Source organism: Citrus sinensis, chromosome 1 (genome assembly GCF_022201045.2).
Source record: "Citrus sinensis cultivar Valencia sweet orange chromosome 1, DVS_A1.0, whole genome shotgun sequence".
Lineage (NCBI taxonomy): Eukaryota > Viridiplantae > Streptophyta > Magnoliopsida > Sapindales > Rutaceae > Citrus > Citrus sinensis.
Genome location: NC_068556.1, coordinates 2485944 through 2505027, shown reverse-complemented (window position 1 = coordinate 2505027; position 19084 = coordinate 2485944). Strand labels below are relative to the sequence as shown.

Genomic DNA, 19084 nt, shown 5'->3' with positions numbered 1-19084 from the left:
AATTACAATGCAAACGTACGAGCCAGATGAGAGGATCAATAAATATAAATGAGGACGGAATCTTATTACCTCATCAATGTTAAATAATTAATAATATGAGGCCAAAGATATATAAGAGAATGACAGTAAGCGTGTGGGTGACATCAGGCGGGGGCCATGCAAGAAATTGCCAAAAACAGGAATGAATGAATGAATGAAGGAAGAAAATGGATCCATCAAGTATCAAGAGAGAGACTGAATCATCAATAATTCATTAAACCCATTTGCATCGATGCAATCCGCAAAAAATATAGAGATGGTCAGAAGCCGTCAGTGGAGGGTGACGGTGAGTAGAAACCAAGGTCATGGTGACGTAGGAATATTTTTATTTAGAATTAACTTTTGCGCGTGCTTGGAAGCGTGTGTTCCGATTTTCGAAATCAATGCAAAAAACCCCCCAATTTAATAACACTCCCGCCCTGCACTAGTGGACTTAATGCCCACTTCCCCCCGTTTTGTTTTGCATATGGCGGCAGAGAGAGAGAGAGAGGGGGGGGGGGGGGGGGGAGGGAGAAGCTTACTATATATTGCAAATTTGCAATTTGCTTTTTTGCTTTTTGCTTTTGCTTGCATCATCATTCACCAATATCAATGGAGGAGTAAAGTGAGATCTCTGAGGCGCAGACGCAGAGCTGTCAATCCGTTTCTGATGAAAGCTTCGTACAATATCAGAGCCCCATCATTGTCTCAATTATCAGCGTGAAAGAGAGAGATGAGCGAGAGACATTTGAGAAGCTACAATTCATATAATGCCACTAGCTAATACAGTGAAATGCTGCGTCTGGCTTTATTTTACACTCTGTTTATTGATATGCATGCCAAGGCCACTTCCATCAGATTTTTGTACTTTGTGGTGTCACCACCCCTGCAATTTGTAACAAGAAGCAAGCTGCAGGGTTCTCCTCCAATGCCGACACGTTTTACCATGTGTGTTTGAGATTTAATTATACAGTGGCCTTTTTAATACTAATCTATAATATATTTTGTCAAATAGAGAATGACCATGTCTATCTCCGTATCAAAACAAACTAATGGGATTGGGACCTTGAATCTTAGTTACCATCGGTAATTTCAATGCTAACTTTGCATTATGGGTTATAAAATTTTAGTCATATTTGTGTACGAATGCAATGACAAACTTGCTAGTTAATGAACGTGAGACGCTTTTCTTTTGATCCATTAATCGTGAGCAGACGGGTTCGAGTCTATATATGAAAGCTCTTTGTCCTTTATACACATAAGTGTATGATAAATTTTTTTATTTTTAAGTATTCACTTACAAACTATGCTCAATAATTTTTTAACTATGTTTTTAATTGTATAATTTAAATGCTCATTGAATCCCTGGTTTCCATATCAAAAAATAATAATGCAGACTATTTATGAATGAATGGCCAACTTGGGCTACAAATTAAACCCGGCCCAAAAAATGCCTCCACTTTTTGTTTTAGCCTTGGGCACAGATAAATAAAAATCTTTTTTTTTTTCCAAAAAAGCAGGGCTCGCAGTCAACTCAAATACTCAAATATGCGACAGTTTTGGCAAAGGTCAAAATAAAAAGTTACAAATCTAATCTTTTTAACTTCCAAAACGCAGTGTGGCAGCGTCAGCTTACCCAAATCAAATAAGACCTGAAATATTTATTATTTATGGTCATTTTTTATTAGAAGTTGCACAACGTGAAGATGGGTTCAGTTATGGTGCAACTGTAGTATCATACCACAATTGCACCTAGTTATTAAATTCAGCTATAGTATATGTGTGCAGTTAGATTCAATGAATAGGTACAGCTGTGGTATGATACCACAATTACACCATAATTTTGTCTCATGAAAATTACCATAAAAAACTTGTGATCACGATACACCAGTTGATTGCGTTGACTGATTGCAAAACACGTTCATTTACTCTTATAGTTGTGGCAAAATGTTTAAGTTGATCAAACATCTAAACGCGTTGACTTTTTTCCATAAAAGGAAGTAAAGTTATCCACACCCTCAATATTTTTGATAATGGGTAGATAATCCCATGACATTTGAGAAATGAACACAACGACCCCTTTCGGTTTATGTCGGTGCATTTAACATTGTTTGTGCTCCTTCTCCGTTGCTCATTTCACAAAATCATTATTACTCTCACGTGATCTTGAAAAATGTAACAATACGTATGTTTTTTTTTCTATTTTTTTAAAAGATAAGGGATGGATTAAACTTAAATAATTTTTATTTTTCTTTTACCTTCCTCAAGACTCAAACTTGGATGGTTAACTGCTATAAATTTTATATTGTATTAACCCGACCACGTCCTTGGGGGCATAACAATAAATATGTTTATTGTCCTCCAAATAAGCAAGTAACACTAACAAAGAAGAGACTACTGATATTTTTAGGACAAAATTAAATTTGAAATTTAAAAGCCTAAAATTTTTTTTTCTTCCTAATTTCTATTGATTTGACATTCACCCTGTATTTTTTTGATTTTATCGTTTACTCCGTATAGTTGTCCTAGTGCTTCATTATCTCCTTGCATCAAAATTTTATCAAAACAAGTCACCATTATGTGGCTCAGTAAATGAGGAAGCTTTTATATTTTCACATCTTTAGGGTGATAACAGTACATAAGCACATAAGTACATATTGTGAAAATTGTAGGGAGCAAATGGTAATAACTAGAGGGGTCCAACTATGTTACCACTGTGGTAACATACCACATTCTTTTGTCTTTTCCTAATCCACCGTGAGATTTAACTCAAAACAAGTGTATGACTAAGATGTTTCTACTGGGTTATTAACATTATACTCCCCAATGTTTGCTACAAAATTATAAAAGGAACAAAGCTTAAAATATTGACACGTAAGTCCAAAATTTACAATTTATTATTTAATAATATTAAAACATTTTAATTATATTTAAAATATAATTAAATAATATATTACTTAATTATATTATAACAATTAATAAGTAAAAATTGATTATTATTTAATAGGAGAATAATAATAAATACTTAAATATTATATAAAAATAAAATTGTAACATAATATTACATTATTTAATTATATTATATTAATTAAAATATAAAAATGATTATTATTTAACAATTTAATATAACTAATAATAAGTACTTAAATAATATATAAAAATAAAAATATAATATTATGTTATTTAATTATATTACAATATTAGTATATAAAAATTAATTATTTTTTAAATATTTAATAAAAAATATTAATTATTAATTCACACACCCATCATAAAAGTTTTAAAAAGAAAATTTATTCCATACACTTACCTAAGTCAAATATATCCTTAACAAAAATAATTTTTTATTTGTACTAAATAAATTAATTAAAATGATAAAAAAAACTGATTGGATTCTTTACGTGCCCACTAGTTTCAGTTCCACATCTCTAGCAACTAGCAACTAAATTCTATCACTAACTCAAAATTATCAAGCATGAGATGTGAAAAACGTTATCAAATAAGTATGGAGCATAAAGTGGCTTTTCCTCTAAATTCTTATTAAGAGCTTCTAAATTTTTTGATACCTTTTTATTAAATATTAAAAAAATATTAATTGGTAAATTAATATATTTTTATTGTATATTGAAATTATTTACTGTATATTGAATAAGTATTATAAAAAAATATTAACTACAAATTAAGAACAAAAGATCAAATTCATATTTTATGAGTTAATACATGGTTTTATTATATATTATATTAATCAATAAATAAGAAAGACTATTAATTTAAATATATTAATTCATATATAAGAATAAATCAATTTATCGGTGAAATTAATTAGGTCATTTGACACAATATATTGTATTGCATTAACTGCATTGTATTACGGTGTGTGTCATTAAGATATATTAAATTGTAATACAATCTCATATTTGGTACAATATGAACTGTAGTATATGTAATAATATTTTATATCATTATTTAGATTACTACTAATTTTAAATTAATATTATCCAATTTATTAATATTTTTTATTAAATATTTAAAAAATAATTAATTTTTATATACTAATATTGTAATATAATTAAATAACATAATATTATATTATATTTTTATTTTTATATATTATTTAAGTACTTATTATTAGTTATATTAAATTGTTAAATAATAATCATTTTTATATTTTAATTAATATAATATAATTAAATAATGTAATATTATGTTACAATTTTATTTTTATATAATATTTAAGTATTTATTATTATTCTCCTATTAAATAATAATCAATTTTTACTTATTAATTGTTATAATATAATTAAGTAATATATTATTTAATTATATTTTAAATATAATTAAAATGTTTTAATATTATTGAATAATAAATTGTAAATTTTGGACTTACGTGTCAATATTTTAAGCTTTGATCCTTTTGTAATTTTGTAGCAAACATTGGGGAGTATAATGTTAATAACCCAGTAGAAACATCTTAGCCATACACTTGTTTTGAGTTAAATCTAACGGTAGATTAGGAAAAGACAAAAGAATGTGGTATGTTACCACAGTGGTAACATAGTTGGACCCTAACTAGAGACTGTAGGGGGATGAGTCATTCCCCATTTTATCTTGAAACCACTGGAGCATTTAATGGGGAAAAACAAGAATAGAGATTGAATTCCATCCCTAATGTGTACTTGACCTCTGTTAGAGAGCTCGTATTTAGGGCCTCATTTGATGCTCTGCCCTGCTTTGAATTTTGATAAAAAGCTGCTAAGAACAGTGAGCAAGGGGGTGGTGGCTACAGCCTACACAGAGCTTATATCTCATTTGCTTTAAATTTTCTTTAATTTAACAACCAACTGTATCGGCTTCGCCAGCCATTCCCTCACAAGTGTGAGGAAGTGATCAAGCCCCCATAAATGTATACAAATGTACCGTAGGATTTTAATTTAATTTTTTTTAAAAATATTATTATATAAAATGTAACGTAAATTAATATAATAATTATATGATTGTAAATATTATTAACAATAATTTTATATAAAAAAAAAACAACCAACTGTAAGGGAGAAATTTTGTTTCTCAAGATTCTAAATTTGACAAATACTACATGAGACAGCTGGTAAGTTCCACAAATAAAAGTTAAAATAAATGACATTCTATTAATGAAATTATTTTATACAAAGGCTAACAAAGGAGCATACATGACAAGAGGCTAAGTAACGTCCCCAAAGCAAAATTGATGCATTTACAGGAACCATAACTGGTCCATAAGAGTGAGAAAAGGAAAAATGGGTCATTGACTTGATGACGACTAATAATTATCCCAATATAAAAATCCTCAAGTGTATTTTCTGAACCATAGTTTTTATGATTTTTCAAGTAGGATAAGATGGGGAATTAGAGGTATAATTATTATTGTTATTATTATTCAAGTCCTTGATTTTCCTCCACTGCTCTGAAATGTCTTGAGCAATTTTATCAGCATCAAGAGCTGTTCCTTGCAGCCCTCTTCTTGTAAAACCAACAGTGTAAAGTCCATTTTCTCCTTTCCAACCATTGGGAAATGGTGTCTTTGGCATCCCATCTTTGGTGAAAAAATCACACTCCTATCATTACAAAAAAACCCAAGAAAAGAAGAAAATTAGAAAAATCTAAAAATACCCAGAAAACCCCTTTTTGCAGATATTTTATCAAATGTTTGATGAATAGCTATGATGGCTACACATTATGAAACCGCAAAAAGACTTTTAAATTTTTAAAAAAAAAAAAACAAAAAAAGTAAATATTCAAAAAGTAGAATAAACCAAAAAGAGGGTGACTGAATTTAGTCTTTTTTGCATGGAGGAAAAAAAAGGGGGGATTTGTAAGTTTTTATCCCCAGTGTGCATGAGTCCAAATACAAGAAAGTAATGGGTGATTCGCAACATGTTAGAACTAAAACTAAAAAATAAAGTAAAATTGTAACAACTCATATTTGTTTTGTTACCTTGAGCCAAGTTGGCACGTTGCTTTTGTACCCAGTTGCTAAGATTATAGCATCAATCTCCTTTTCTTGTCCATCTGTGAATCTGGCTCCATTTTTTGTTATCTCTTTCACACCACCCACCACCTGATGAAACCCTGACAATATTAGCTAAAAAGACCACTAAAGCTACTACTGCCCTAACGGAATAAAAGTTATAAATATGCACAAATAATGTGAATCAGCACAAGGGTTTTTTAAGGTACCTTAATTTTACCGGATTTTATCTGTGACAGTGCTCCGACATCAAGTACCGGCGTCTTTCCGGTGATGTTTTTGAGCTCAATTGGGCCGGTTTTCGGCCTGCGGAGGCCTAATTGATCAGTGTTGCCTAAGGTGATGTTCGCCATTAGCAGCAAGATTTTGTCTACTAACCTTAACGGAAACCACCTGAGTAGTGCCATGGCTATACCAAATGTTGAGAAGCCAAATATTTCTCTAGGCAAAACATGAACCTGCGACATCAAAATCAGATACAAATTAAGCAAAACCGGAATTAACAAATTGATTAGGTAAATTTTCAGGCGGCGAAATGAATAACTTACAGAGTTTCTAGCAACCATGTGAGGGATTGCATTGTGTCTACAGAGGTCTAAGCTTACTTCCATGCCAGAATTGCCACAACCAATCACCAGAACCTTCTGGTTTTTAAACTCAGAACCAGATTTGTACTTACTGGTATGCAAAACGTGACCATTAAACTTATCAAGTCCAACGACATCCGGGAACACAGGCTCTGCATTTTCACCAGTGGCAACAACGAGCCACTTAGAAATGTACTCCGAATCCTGAGTTTGCACTCTCCAAAAGCCAGACGCATGATCAAACAAAGCTGTCTGCACGGCTTGTTTGAACTTTGGTTGGATTTTGAAATGTGAAGCGTAGGACTCAATGTAAGCAATGAACTGACGCTTAGTTGGGTATTTTGGGAAGTTTTCAGGGAAACCAAAAAGTGGCAACTCACAAAACTGTTTAGGGAGATGGAGTTTAAGACGATCATAAGTTCTGTGTTTCCAAAGAGAAGCTAAACAGTCACTTCTCTCAAGAATCAAAGAGGGTAAGCCTTGTTGAGATAGGCAAGCTGAAACGGCTAACCCAGATGGTCCTGCACCTACTATAATAGGCCCATGAACCAACACACTCTTTGTTTGCTTATCGTTTTGAACTTTGCAAGACCCCATGTAGTAAAATCCCAAGAAAGATTGAGCGAAAAAAAGATGATAAAAAGAAAGTGGAAACAAAAAGAAAGACTCTGTTTTTGCTTTCTCGGCTTCCCCTGTATTCAGACTCTGCCAAAGCTCTGCTTTAGCTTTTGCTTTTGGGTTTTGTTGAGGGAATGAGGTGGGGAATTTAAAGAGGGGAGAGTAGAAGAGTCGATGGGTAGCGGAACTAGAGGGTTTAGTGTAAGGACTGAAAGGGTTTTAAATGCTTGGATAGAAAAAAGCAGAGAAGTGAGAGGTGGTGTAATGGAAGCGTGAAGAATAAGGAAACGATTTTGGATATATTTTTTCTATGCTTTTCCTTGCTTCTCCCCTTCGTCTTAGCTTCTCTGGACTGCAGATTTTATTTTTTTGGGGGTTGTAGCAGGCAATGGCAAACAAGGTGATATAAATAAATACATTAATGTGTGCTTTTAGTTCTAAGTTTTATTTTAGAGTAATGGCTTTTAGCGACTTGCATTTTGTCAGTGTTTTGTACTCTATGACTATTTGAACCATCTTTTGGTTATTAACAAAAAAAAAAAAAATCAATGGGTCTTTGATATAGTGGGAGAGCCCTTGTATTTACAATGTTGAGTGCAAGGGCTGAGCCCCCGTAAAAGTATTTACGAGGGTTATTTACAATCCTCCCTCAATTATTAAATAATTGAGTTGAGCCAGTCTATTCCCCATGAAATGTGAGTGGAATGGACAACCCTCGAATATTTGAGAGGATTTAAAGAATTTGGGTAGCTCTTCAGAGGATATATGATGTAATATCAGTAACAGTCATATATAACAGTATTTAAAAAAAACAAAAAAAGGCTCCTATTACATTTGATTTTGCCCCAAGGGCAAAAGACAAATACAGAAATACTATACATATTGTAATAGATTTAGCGGCCCTCTTAATTTCAACTTCTCAATTCTCATAAATAAAAATTCGTGTGTTAATTGGTAATTAATAAATTTAAAAATTAAAAAAGTTAAATTATAGTCATACAAAATAATACATGTCATAAAACCGTTAAAAACTTAAGAGAGTTCAAATAAAGGGAGAATCTTAATCTTTTGTAAAATTAAAATATTTAGCAGTAGAAATTAATGTGATAGTCGAAAAAATATTTTCAAAAGAGTATTATAACCTTTTTTTTAGGAAGAGATTTTGTGTGATTGAGAATTCACTCTATGTTATATTATATAAAAGTATTGTTACATGATGAATTGTGTATGTTAACATCTAGAATTAGCATCCTATTTGGGATTGAGGTTGGGCAACTGTACCTTAAAAGTTACAGAATTAAAGTATTTGATAAACACTAATTACTGTAGTTTATAGTTTGAAAGTTAAATTGATTTGATTTTATACTTATATAATAACAAATCTATTATATATTTACTAATTTTATTAAAATTTTATTTAAAAAATATATTTATTATATAATATTAATTTTTAATTCATAATTATTTTTTTTTTTCTACAACATACATAACTTTTAAATTACAATACTTTAATCTTAAACAGGACTTAAATGGTAAAAGTTAATACTCATTTTTCATAAGTGTCCCATATGTACTTTTGCATGGTATACAAGTTGACCCAGATTAAACGGAACGACAAAAATTATAGTAAAAGAAGGCAAAACCCAGGGAGGCCAAGCCATAAAATTACATGTGAAGGGTAAAACATAAATTCGTCAACCTAAGCTCGGCAGCTCGCCCCTTGTGAAGTCTGTGGTGTGAATTTGACGCGCTTTCGGAGCGTGGGACTGAGGTAATCCGTACTCGCCTATATCAGACGAAAGGCATGGAGTGGTTCTGTGGTTGGACATGTGGGAATAGTTGAAAGCGCCACGCGTACACCGGAATAGGCAAGTTAATAATTGTTGCATGGTAGGAAACACCAGGGATTAGGTCCGCGGCCGTCTGATCGTGGACTTCCTTCAAATTCTCCACGTGGCCCTCTGTCTTTCTATTTTTAGAGAATTTTTTTTCCGGATATTAGCAAAATCAAAATTTATCACAAGTCAATTAAGCTGGCCCAGCCAAGCAATTGTACTTTAACAGCAAATTTAAATGTATCGAATTGAAGAATTTTTTTTTTTTTGCACCATGTCACATTACTTAATTAAGATGCCAATATTTTGTGCTTGATCATATCACTTACTCCTGCATTAACTAGGGAGCTTTAGCTGCCTCCAATAAACAAAATTATGTCTTGAAAATCTTTTTTTTTTTTTTTTAAAGAAAAAACTTAGGATAACTAATAAAAAAATATTTAAAAGTTCAAGAAAGTTTAGATCATCCAAACTAAATCCCCTACTAAGATCATTTAATGAAACATACTATATATGTGTTTCAAATTTTTTTTTTGTATTTTTCTGATAATTTGTATCATAATTTTATAGAATAAAATATTAAGTGGACGGGCATGTGAGATACATGGTCATTCTAATAAGACTCTTAAGAGAAAAAAAAAATGTGAGTGCTCTTATTGTATAAAATATACACTCTTTCACATTGATTTGTCTATCACGAATATATTTATTCGTACGTAATTAATTAAAATGTACATGTAACTGGAATTTAACAAGAGACTATGTATAATCCAAAAATACCAATTTTTTTCCCCTCAGTTAAGGAGAAAGAAATCATTAATTTGTGCGTCAAGTAAACCTAGCACGCTGACTATACAACAATAATCCAATATCATATTATTAAGTATGTAATTGAAAAATTATTTAAATAAATTAGTAGGTGGATTAAAGTTATCACATAGACAAAACGTCTAGTGCTTACTTGGTTAAGTCCTTTAGGTAGAAGATGGAGGGAGGTTGGGAGGTGGTTAAAAAGTGCGGCGTCAATGTTTCAGAATTATGCATATCAATTGACATAGCCGGCCTGCCAATTTTATGAGTGAGAGATCCTATCTAATTATGCGTCACCTTTTATATGTATGTATGTATGTATGTATGTATGTATGTATGTATGTATGTATGTATGTATGTATGTATGTATGTATATAATGTGTGTGTGGCTCATTTATTGAATGATGGATTTCATAACTTGTAAAATTATTTAATTACCATCCAATTAATGAATGCTGCATCAGTTGAAATTCAAATTAGAACTTAAATGTTAGGATCCTAACATTTCTCTCTCTCAGTATATATATGCCTCTTTCAAAAGTCAAAGTGGCGTAGTTTGACATGCAATCACTTTGTTAAGACGCTTGTAAAAATATTGAATAATAAAGGCAATATAATATTGATCACGATAGAGAATACAAATGTAAGAGTATTCAAAAGATTCTATTAATTTTACTCTTCAAATATTTATTTGCTTACCTATGCGGTAAAAAAGAGAGTGAAAAAATATATTATTCTCCAAAAGAATCTTCAAATAAAAATAAGTTAATATTATTTTAATCAAATAAATATTTTTTCAAAGGAAAAATAAATGGTAATTAAAGTACTTCTCTTTCTCTCTCCAATAAAAAGTAATTAAATATAAATTGAAGATGGAGAAAGTAACTCTATAAAATTGAAGAGAGAGAATCATTTCTTATTTAAAAAATATTAAGTTGAGTGTTTTTTAGATTTTTAAATATTAATTAACTCTTTAAATAAGTAATAAAATTTTATTTGAATAGTTTTTTAGAAATGATCTAAGGGAGCAAATTTGTTGCAAGGGTTTTTTTTCCAAGATTCAAGGACAATAAAGCTAAGCTGGGCTGTTGGTAGCTAGCTAGATTCATATGACGACATGCCACTCGAGCACTATTCTTGTGTGAGAATACTCATCATGCAGCTGTCGAAAGCAAGAGAGACACCAAAGAGACAAGCAAATTAGGGCTTGGAGTCAATAAAGTTATATATAAGATCTTCAAAAACATCAATGAAGATTACGTCTTAGATACTGAAGATCTAGGGAGATTCATTTGTTTTGATTTAGTTAAAGTCTTCTTTATATAATTTTCGAAGTATTGATACATATATACACTTGCATAGCATATATATTTTTACTTCCACTGTTATGGCCTTCTAGCTACAACGCTGTTTCTCTTGTCTTTAAACCATTTCTTCTTTTCAAGTCCTTCATTTTTCAAAGGCATTTTCATTTCCAAAAACACGGTGGCACGCATGTCAGCTTATCAAATAATAATAATCATAATAATAATAATGACGACGACGACGACGATGTGCAAAACCCAGAATAATTCCAAGAAACCATCTCAAATTTGTTTGTAACTGGATTAAGAAAATCAAGTCACCAAATGATACAAACAGAAGGCACCAATGCGGGAAGATTCTATGATTATGTTCCCGATCATGGCAAGTAAAAGCATGTTCTTCTGAGGTAATTAAGGAAACTAACAAAAGAATATTAAGAATGTCAAATGTTTCATTAATTAATTATTTAAACTGCTCTGGTCGGTGTCATGCCTAATTAACGACTAAATTATCCATCTTTTGGAAAGACGCACTTGAGTTTTGTTATGTGTACATGCAACCTAAACCCTAGGGCAACTTATTCCTTTGCCGCCCCCCTACTTCGTAACTTCTATTAACTTTATTTAAATTATATTTGAAGCATCGAATCTTTAATCCTTTTTCAATTAAAATATTGCACCAACAGATGTGTTGTATCATTTAAATTTTGTTGCAACAAATATTTTATTCAAAAGCAATTGTAGTTTAGTGGGATTTTTCCACGACTATGATTTTTTTTTACTATGCATGGGTGAGCAAATGATGTTTAGTTGCTAATAAGTTAGTTACATTCACATAATTAAAAATTCTTAAGCATGATTTCAATCGTCGGGCAAATTAAAAGAAGTGATGGAAGCCCGTGCATAGTAGAAAGTTATAAAGGCTTATGAATAATTAAATCATGTTTGATCTTTTTAGTTAATCTTCTTAATCATGCCAGTAATAAAGTTGTCGGGTTGAGCACTGAAAAGTAAATTACATATAAATATATAAAAAGATGATTAGGGTTTACCCACTAAAATCTCGTTAAATTAGATGTCGGCAATCATAAACAATCACTAACAAAAAAAGTTCATAAAATGTTCAATTAGATGGAGTAGGAATTGTACAAAATAAAATTGTTCAAAATGATGTGATTACAAGTTATGGCATCAAAAGATGATTTTGGTAATAAGATATTGACAGCATAAGGATGGTCAATGATATTTAATTGTAGTTTCTCCACAAATGCATCTTAATATTTAATTGTAGGAGGCTAAAAATTTAGAACACGTTTTTGGTTGGTCTATTTTGCGTACAGTAAGCCCGTAAAAATGGCATAATATTCTTGATTTAAATATTTAAATTTCTTAATAATTGTGGTTGTGGATTAATTACTCATTTTTTGTTTAGTACACGTTTGAATATGTTCTTTAGCTATTTTGACAAACTGAAAAGCCGATTTTCCCCCATGATTCTCTGGTACCCTACGATAAAAAGATCTCTTAGGGGCCCGAGCCCATGATAATCTTGTAATAACATCCGAGTTCCGGGGCGTTATGATTTGTGAAGCAAAGAGTAATACTTTTCTAATTCTATCAAATAGGTCTGTAAAGTGGTGGCACAATATCTTCACCAATATTTAAAAGAAAATCAACTCTAACAATTCACAAAAAGTAAATTTACACCAATAGTCATAAAAATTTTAGCTTTTTTTCATCTTAACCCCCCAAATAAATTTCTACTAACATTGGTCATAAAAGAACCTTTGAGACCAAAATACCCCCCCTCTCTCTCATCCCTCCCCCAACACTCTCTTTCACCCATCTCTCCCAAACCGAACAAACTCCCATCATCGGCGGTAACATCAGCCCTCGTCGGCGGCGGCTTCATCCCTCATCGGCGTCCGATCTACCATCTATACTCTTCAACAAAACCTATGTTAGCTATTTTATTTATTTTCATTAATACATAGTGGTATGAGTTATTTTCTAAACTTGCTCGAGAGTTTCAGTGAACTGTAAGTCGTGGGTAAATCTGGTGATAGGCTGCTTGTCGCACGAAACTTGGTGCGACAGGCAGCCTGTCGCTAGATTCACCCACGACTGCCAGTTCACTGAAACTCTCGAGCAAGCTCAGAAAATAACTCATATCACTGTGTGATGCCGATTAGTGTTGGATCCGGATATATTATGATCGAATTTCACTTTTATCGTTGCCTTTTTTCATCGCCGTTGGTTGATGATTCAAGAGTGGAAAGTTGCCTTTGGTTTGACGAAATGGGAGAAAGAATGTTGCTTTTGGTTTGTAAAGAAGGGTAATTTGGGGAGAAAAGCGTGTGTTTGGCTAATGTTGATAGAAAAAAGTTGAGAGGGTTAATTGTGAAAAAGCCAAAATTTTTATGGCTATTGGTGTAAATTTCCCTTCACAAAAGGGGTCATAGCATACAAAACTAAATTAGATATTAAAAAGGAATTCAAATCCATACCCTTCTATATGGCAAGACAAGTAGTTTATAAACCCTTAATGGTTTCCTTCCTAATTCTTATGGAAATGATTGGTATACCTTTAATATTTACAATAGTCATTAAAAAAAGATAAAGACCTATATTTACAAATAGGTAGAAACTGGAGTTCTCTTAACTTAAAATATAATGTAATTTTTCATCAATTAGATTTATTCAAATCATTAAGATTTAAAATTAAAAAGTATGTAGCATTTATACATTAAGATGGATGAAAAATTAAGTCACCTTTCTATGTTAAAATTTTGGCAATGACTACCTTAGAGCAGCTTCAAAGTAGAACATAAATTATAACTATACACGTAAAATAATAAATAATAAAAATCACGTTATAACTTTAATCGTGTAATTATAAAAATTTGTCACACTTTAAAGAAGTTCTAATATAATCGGATCCTAAAATTTTTAGTCAAGAGAACTCAGGGCATTAGGAAATAGACGAATTTTGTTTCATTGATAATTACAAGAAAACTTTAGGCCTGTGATGTTATTTTGCCCGGACTTCTCATCATAGGCACAGTCAACTTTGCGTCACGAAGTATGGCGCTGACAGGGCTGATGTCACGTGACCTAAGCCAACCGTCAGTCTTCTCTGCCACTCACGTGGCACGACTTTAAGTCCCGTCGGCCAATAGAATCTCGACGTGTAACGCCCACGCAGGCATCTCTCACAATTCGAAATGACCACAACGACCTTGACACTCGACTGTGATTACTTGAAGTGACCTAATTTGACTATGGACTTGACTAGCTTACAGAATCTGTAAGCTACAGACTGCAGCATCAGCCGTTGGATGTGGAGTGAGAAACTAAACAATAAAAAATCAGATGGTGGGATGACGGGAGATGTTTGTTACAGAATCTGTACCATAGACAGGTCCTTTGACTATATAAGGTTTCGCGTCGTTCGATTTGACGGTGGTGGCATTTTCGGAATTGAAAACCCACGTGTCAATAAACCGTTGAACTGTTTTAGTTTCTGTTCTTGCAAACGATTTGACTGAAGTTGCGTGATGGATGGCCTGCTCGAAATCTAGACCATAGGGTGGCCACACGTACGAAATACTATGTGCATCAGACGGCTGGGGATGCACCGGAGCGTTTAATTGAGTTTGTTTCATGCCGACACGTTCCATTGTTACGTGTAATGCATACTTGAATCTCTTTGATTACCTCCTGGGTATTGTGCTCTTCAAGATGATGACATCACAGGGATTTTGACTTTGTCATGCCTGAAATTGGTCCAAATCACTAATTAATGTTACCTGTTTTGGAAGATTAAATCAATTATTTTTATTATTATTATTATTATTGCTGATGTTGACGTCAATTTTCCTTTTTCATTTGAGCTGCTTTGTCAAATTCACGTGGCTGTCCTGTCTCAGTAATATAAATGCTTGCAAGTTGCAATGAAAGAAATTTTAAGGCCAACGGTTACAGACTATTCAATAAAAATAATTAATGTCACACATTTGCGGCCTTGTTCTCTGGTTTATCACAACAATTAATGTTAAGGCAAACCCTAAGTTACAGGTAATGTATCTTAGGAGAATTCTGTATGTAATGTTGATAATACAGCATTGACACTATTAAAATTATAACAATATGTTTCCCTCGAAGTTTTGATGCAAAATTTGCATCCCAATATCATACACCCTTTGATTTTGCATTTCATGTAAATATACATTGTTTTATATCCAATTTTCGTACGCCACATCAACTAATAAGATATACTGTGTAAGAATAACGTAACTCTTGTTATATACGTACGGGCACATTCTTTTCAAAGTTACCATACAATGTAATGAGAAACTCAAGTCTTCTTAGTTTGAGGGTAGGGGGAGGGGGTTTAGAATTCTCCTTTTGCAAGGAGATTGGACTTGAAAATCTGGACTGTGCTGTAAATACACCCATCTTAATGCTAAGCCACGAACACTTTTTAAGCATTCAAAAGATAATAACAAGATGAAATATGCTATGGGGACATAATTTAGACAAAAAGCAAAGGCAAATGAGGCAAAGTGACATTCGTTTTGCGTCTGTTTCTGTCAGCCTGATATGCCTATATTGGTGCTCTAACAATAATAACAAAATTTACTAATATGAGTAGTTAAATGTTGGTACCCTATTGATGCGCCGGTCCCATGTATAGCTAGGGTTTCAATCAAATCTCCATGAAAATACCAGTTGATGCACCAATTGTGTTATTTGTTTCCTGCTTTAGGCACAACTATATTTAAGTACGAAAAGCTTGCAAGATCGTGCATGCAGAAGCAGAAGAGATATTATAATTGCAGCTACTGTTACGAGAATGTCGCCAGCAAGGGTGATTGCACTCTCAAGTTGCTACAAGAATATGCAAAATATTCGTAGAGGCAATCATGTAGGCGTGATTATCGGTTTTGCACTTATGCGATATGCTTGAACACCGAGGCCCTACCGTCGGATTCCGAGAGAAAAATTATCAGATTGTATATATGCAAAAGTGATTTGTCAGGTTGGCTCCGCAGGAATATACTTCACAATGGAATATCCACCACTTGTTTCTGCTTCTATCTGGGCCACTTTGCTTGTTCTTGTGCACTTTATTAAAGCCTGATATATTTTGATTATTTTCCATTTAGCATTCGATTGTGCCCTAGTGGTTACAGTTAATATATCATTGCATGCCTTTTTTTTTTTTTCGTTCATATTTCTTCATCATGATCATTCATTAGCTAGCTGCCTAGCCCTTGTTCTGGCAAGTCATCTCTGTACTGACACACATTTTGGTCTTTGTTTTAATGAGTGTCATGTAAGCTCCAAGGACTTGAGTGTTTGAATTCAAGAAATGAATTTGATGATTCAAACAAGACCACTTCCCTTGTTTTTTGTTTTTTAAAATTTTATGTTATATAATGCATGGGCATACACGTCGGGTCCAACTAAGTATAGCTAGCTGTAGCCCCATGTTTCAAAGAAACAATCACGAGATCGAACTTAGTTTGAATTTAAAAGTTAAAACCCACAGGAATATAACGAATATGGTTGGTATACGTGTATTGTGTTGTCGTCATCATCTTCTTGTTAGTTGTTGTTGTTCTTAGGCTGAAACGTTTCTGAGAGATGGATAGATTCTTTCTTCTCCAGCCATTTCTCCTTGTTATGTCCCTGTCATTCTCTTCCTCAAAACACTTGTCTTTTATACAAATAATTTGTCTCTCTTTAGCAAGCTGCAATGACAATGCTAGCAAGCATCTCTTTTGGGGGGCGGGTTTGTTTACGAAATTTCCCCATAATAATAATGGGTAAATTTATAAATTAAAATAAATACTCGGCGACTCTTGAGTTATAACGTTTGAGTTGAACTGCCCCACATTAGATAGAAAAGAAATCATTATATGGCAGCTGCAAAATTTATTTAAAGATTGTAAATATAAAATTTCTTATGACACCGCCCCCTTTTAATTCTAAAATAACCCTAATTCTTTCTTGAATAAACTCCTAAAACTTTAAACGCTTACACGCTCGTCATCTCGCCCTCTCCCTTTTGTCAACTTCCGTCATTTCAATCTCTCCCTTGTCAACTTCCCTATAAGCAAATTGAACCTTGTAACAACAACAACAATTATTAAAAAATATATATATTAAAGTTTGCCGAGTATAGTTATAGCCTGTTTGGGATTGGTGTGTTGTATCTTTTAAGTTATAACTGCTATAGAAAAAAAATTTATAATTATGAAATAAAAGTTAATATTATATAGTAAATATAATTTTTTAATAATAATTTTGACAAAATTATTAAAAATATAATAGATTTTTCATCAAACAAGTAAAAAATCATATCAAAATAGCTTCTAAGGTACAACAATTAATGTGTACTAAACACTTTAGTGCTATAATTTTTAAACTACAGCTGTCCAACCTCAATTCCAAACACACCCTTAATTTATTGTCCCACACCACCCTCACAGTAATTGCAAAGATATCACAATAAGGATGCAGCAGGAATTTGAACATTTTTTTTTTGTGGCCATTATATTCCCGATCATATTTTTCCAGTTTCAAAAAATAAAGTTTTTACGAAAGAAAAAAAACCCGTGTGTTTGGACATTTATTAAAAAAAAAAAAATTAAAGTTTGCCGAGTATAGTTATAGCCTCCTGTTTGAGATTGAAGTGTTGTATCTTTTAAGTTATAATTGTTATAGAAAAAAACTGTAATTATAAAATAAAAGTTAATATTATATTGTAAAATATAATAGATTTTTTATCAAACAAGTGAAAAATCATATCAAAATAGGTTCCAAGGTACAACCGCTAATGTTTACTACACACTTTAGTGCTATAGCTTTTAAACTACACCTGCTCAACCTCAATCTCAAGCATACTCTTAATTTATTGTCCCACACCACCCTTACAGTAAATTGCAAAGATATCACAATAAGGATGCTGCAGGAATTTGAACAATTTTTTTTTGTGGCCATTATATTCCCGATCATATTTTTCCAGTTTCAAAAAATAAAGTTTTTACGAAAGAAAAAAAAACCCGTGTGTTTGGACATTTATTTTTATAACTGCTAGATCTTTGACTGTGAAGGTGGGAGTTTGGAATGATTAACGGATTCAATGCGAGTCAAACTTGTCCTTTCACGAGGAGTTTATAAGGATGATATTGAGGGTGGCAATAGCAGGAGTCAGTGCATGGGCTGCAGGAGACTCGCATCAAGGCCCAGGTTGAGCTACGAGCCCAACTCTGTCCAAGTAAAAAATCGGACTTGCTTCATCTTTTAAAAAAACGTTTCTGTAGCAATCTGCCGGGAAACTTCTTTGCTGTACATTATTAATATTTTAATATATAGACACATTTGGGCGAAGACTTTTGACAAGTGCATACATTATCATTTATTTGCCGACTTAGACTCAATTGAATGATATATATCTATATATATATATATATATATATATATATTTTATAATTAAGCTTTTATAATTTTTTTTTTCAATTACCTACTACACAGTTCGAATGGTGTTCAAATTTTGTTTTTGAAGGATAGACGAAAGATATAGTTGAGACACAAATTGAGATGAAAATATTAAAATCTCTATCATAATTCTTGGTCAATACCTTCAATAATGGTATAATAGTAAACAAACACAAGGAGTGACTTAATTTTCTTGTTATTTTTTTTAATGTCAACAATGCAATGAGCAAATTAAATTTTAAAAAAAATTGCACAAAGTTGTTGAGCTACTTTGAAATAATATATCTCTCGAGTCTGAAACTCAGAAAAGCAAAACTTGAGCTGCTCCTTTGGGTGGAGATTATGAATTCAGAGAGATGGGATTTAGGAACAGCCACATAAAGTAACCGAGTGGGATGTCTT

At 32.3% G+C, this 19084-nt stretch overlaps 1 protein-coding gene across 1 annotated transcript; it reads right to left on the bottom strand.

The window, feature by feature from the left end:
• Window positions 1-5127: 5127 nt before the first annotated feature.
• LOC102613663 (probable indole-3-pyruvate monooxygenase YUCCA4) lies at window positions 5128-7642 on the bottom strand. Its single transcript, XM_006476161.3, has 4 exons — window positions 6571-7642; window positions 6232-6480; window positions 5990-6112; window positions 5128-5609 (listed from the first exon to the last, which is right to left on the bottom strand). Exons 1-4 carry the CDS (start codon window positions 7204-7206, stop codon window positions 5379-5381), a joined length of 1239 nt encoding a protein of 412 aa, XP_006476224.1. The 5' UTR covers window positions 7207-7642; the 3' UTR covers window positions 5128-5378.
• Between the last annotated feature and the right edge of the window lie 11442 nt (window positions 7643-19084).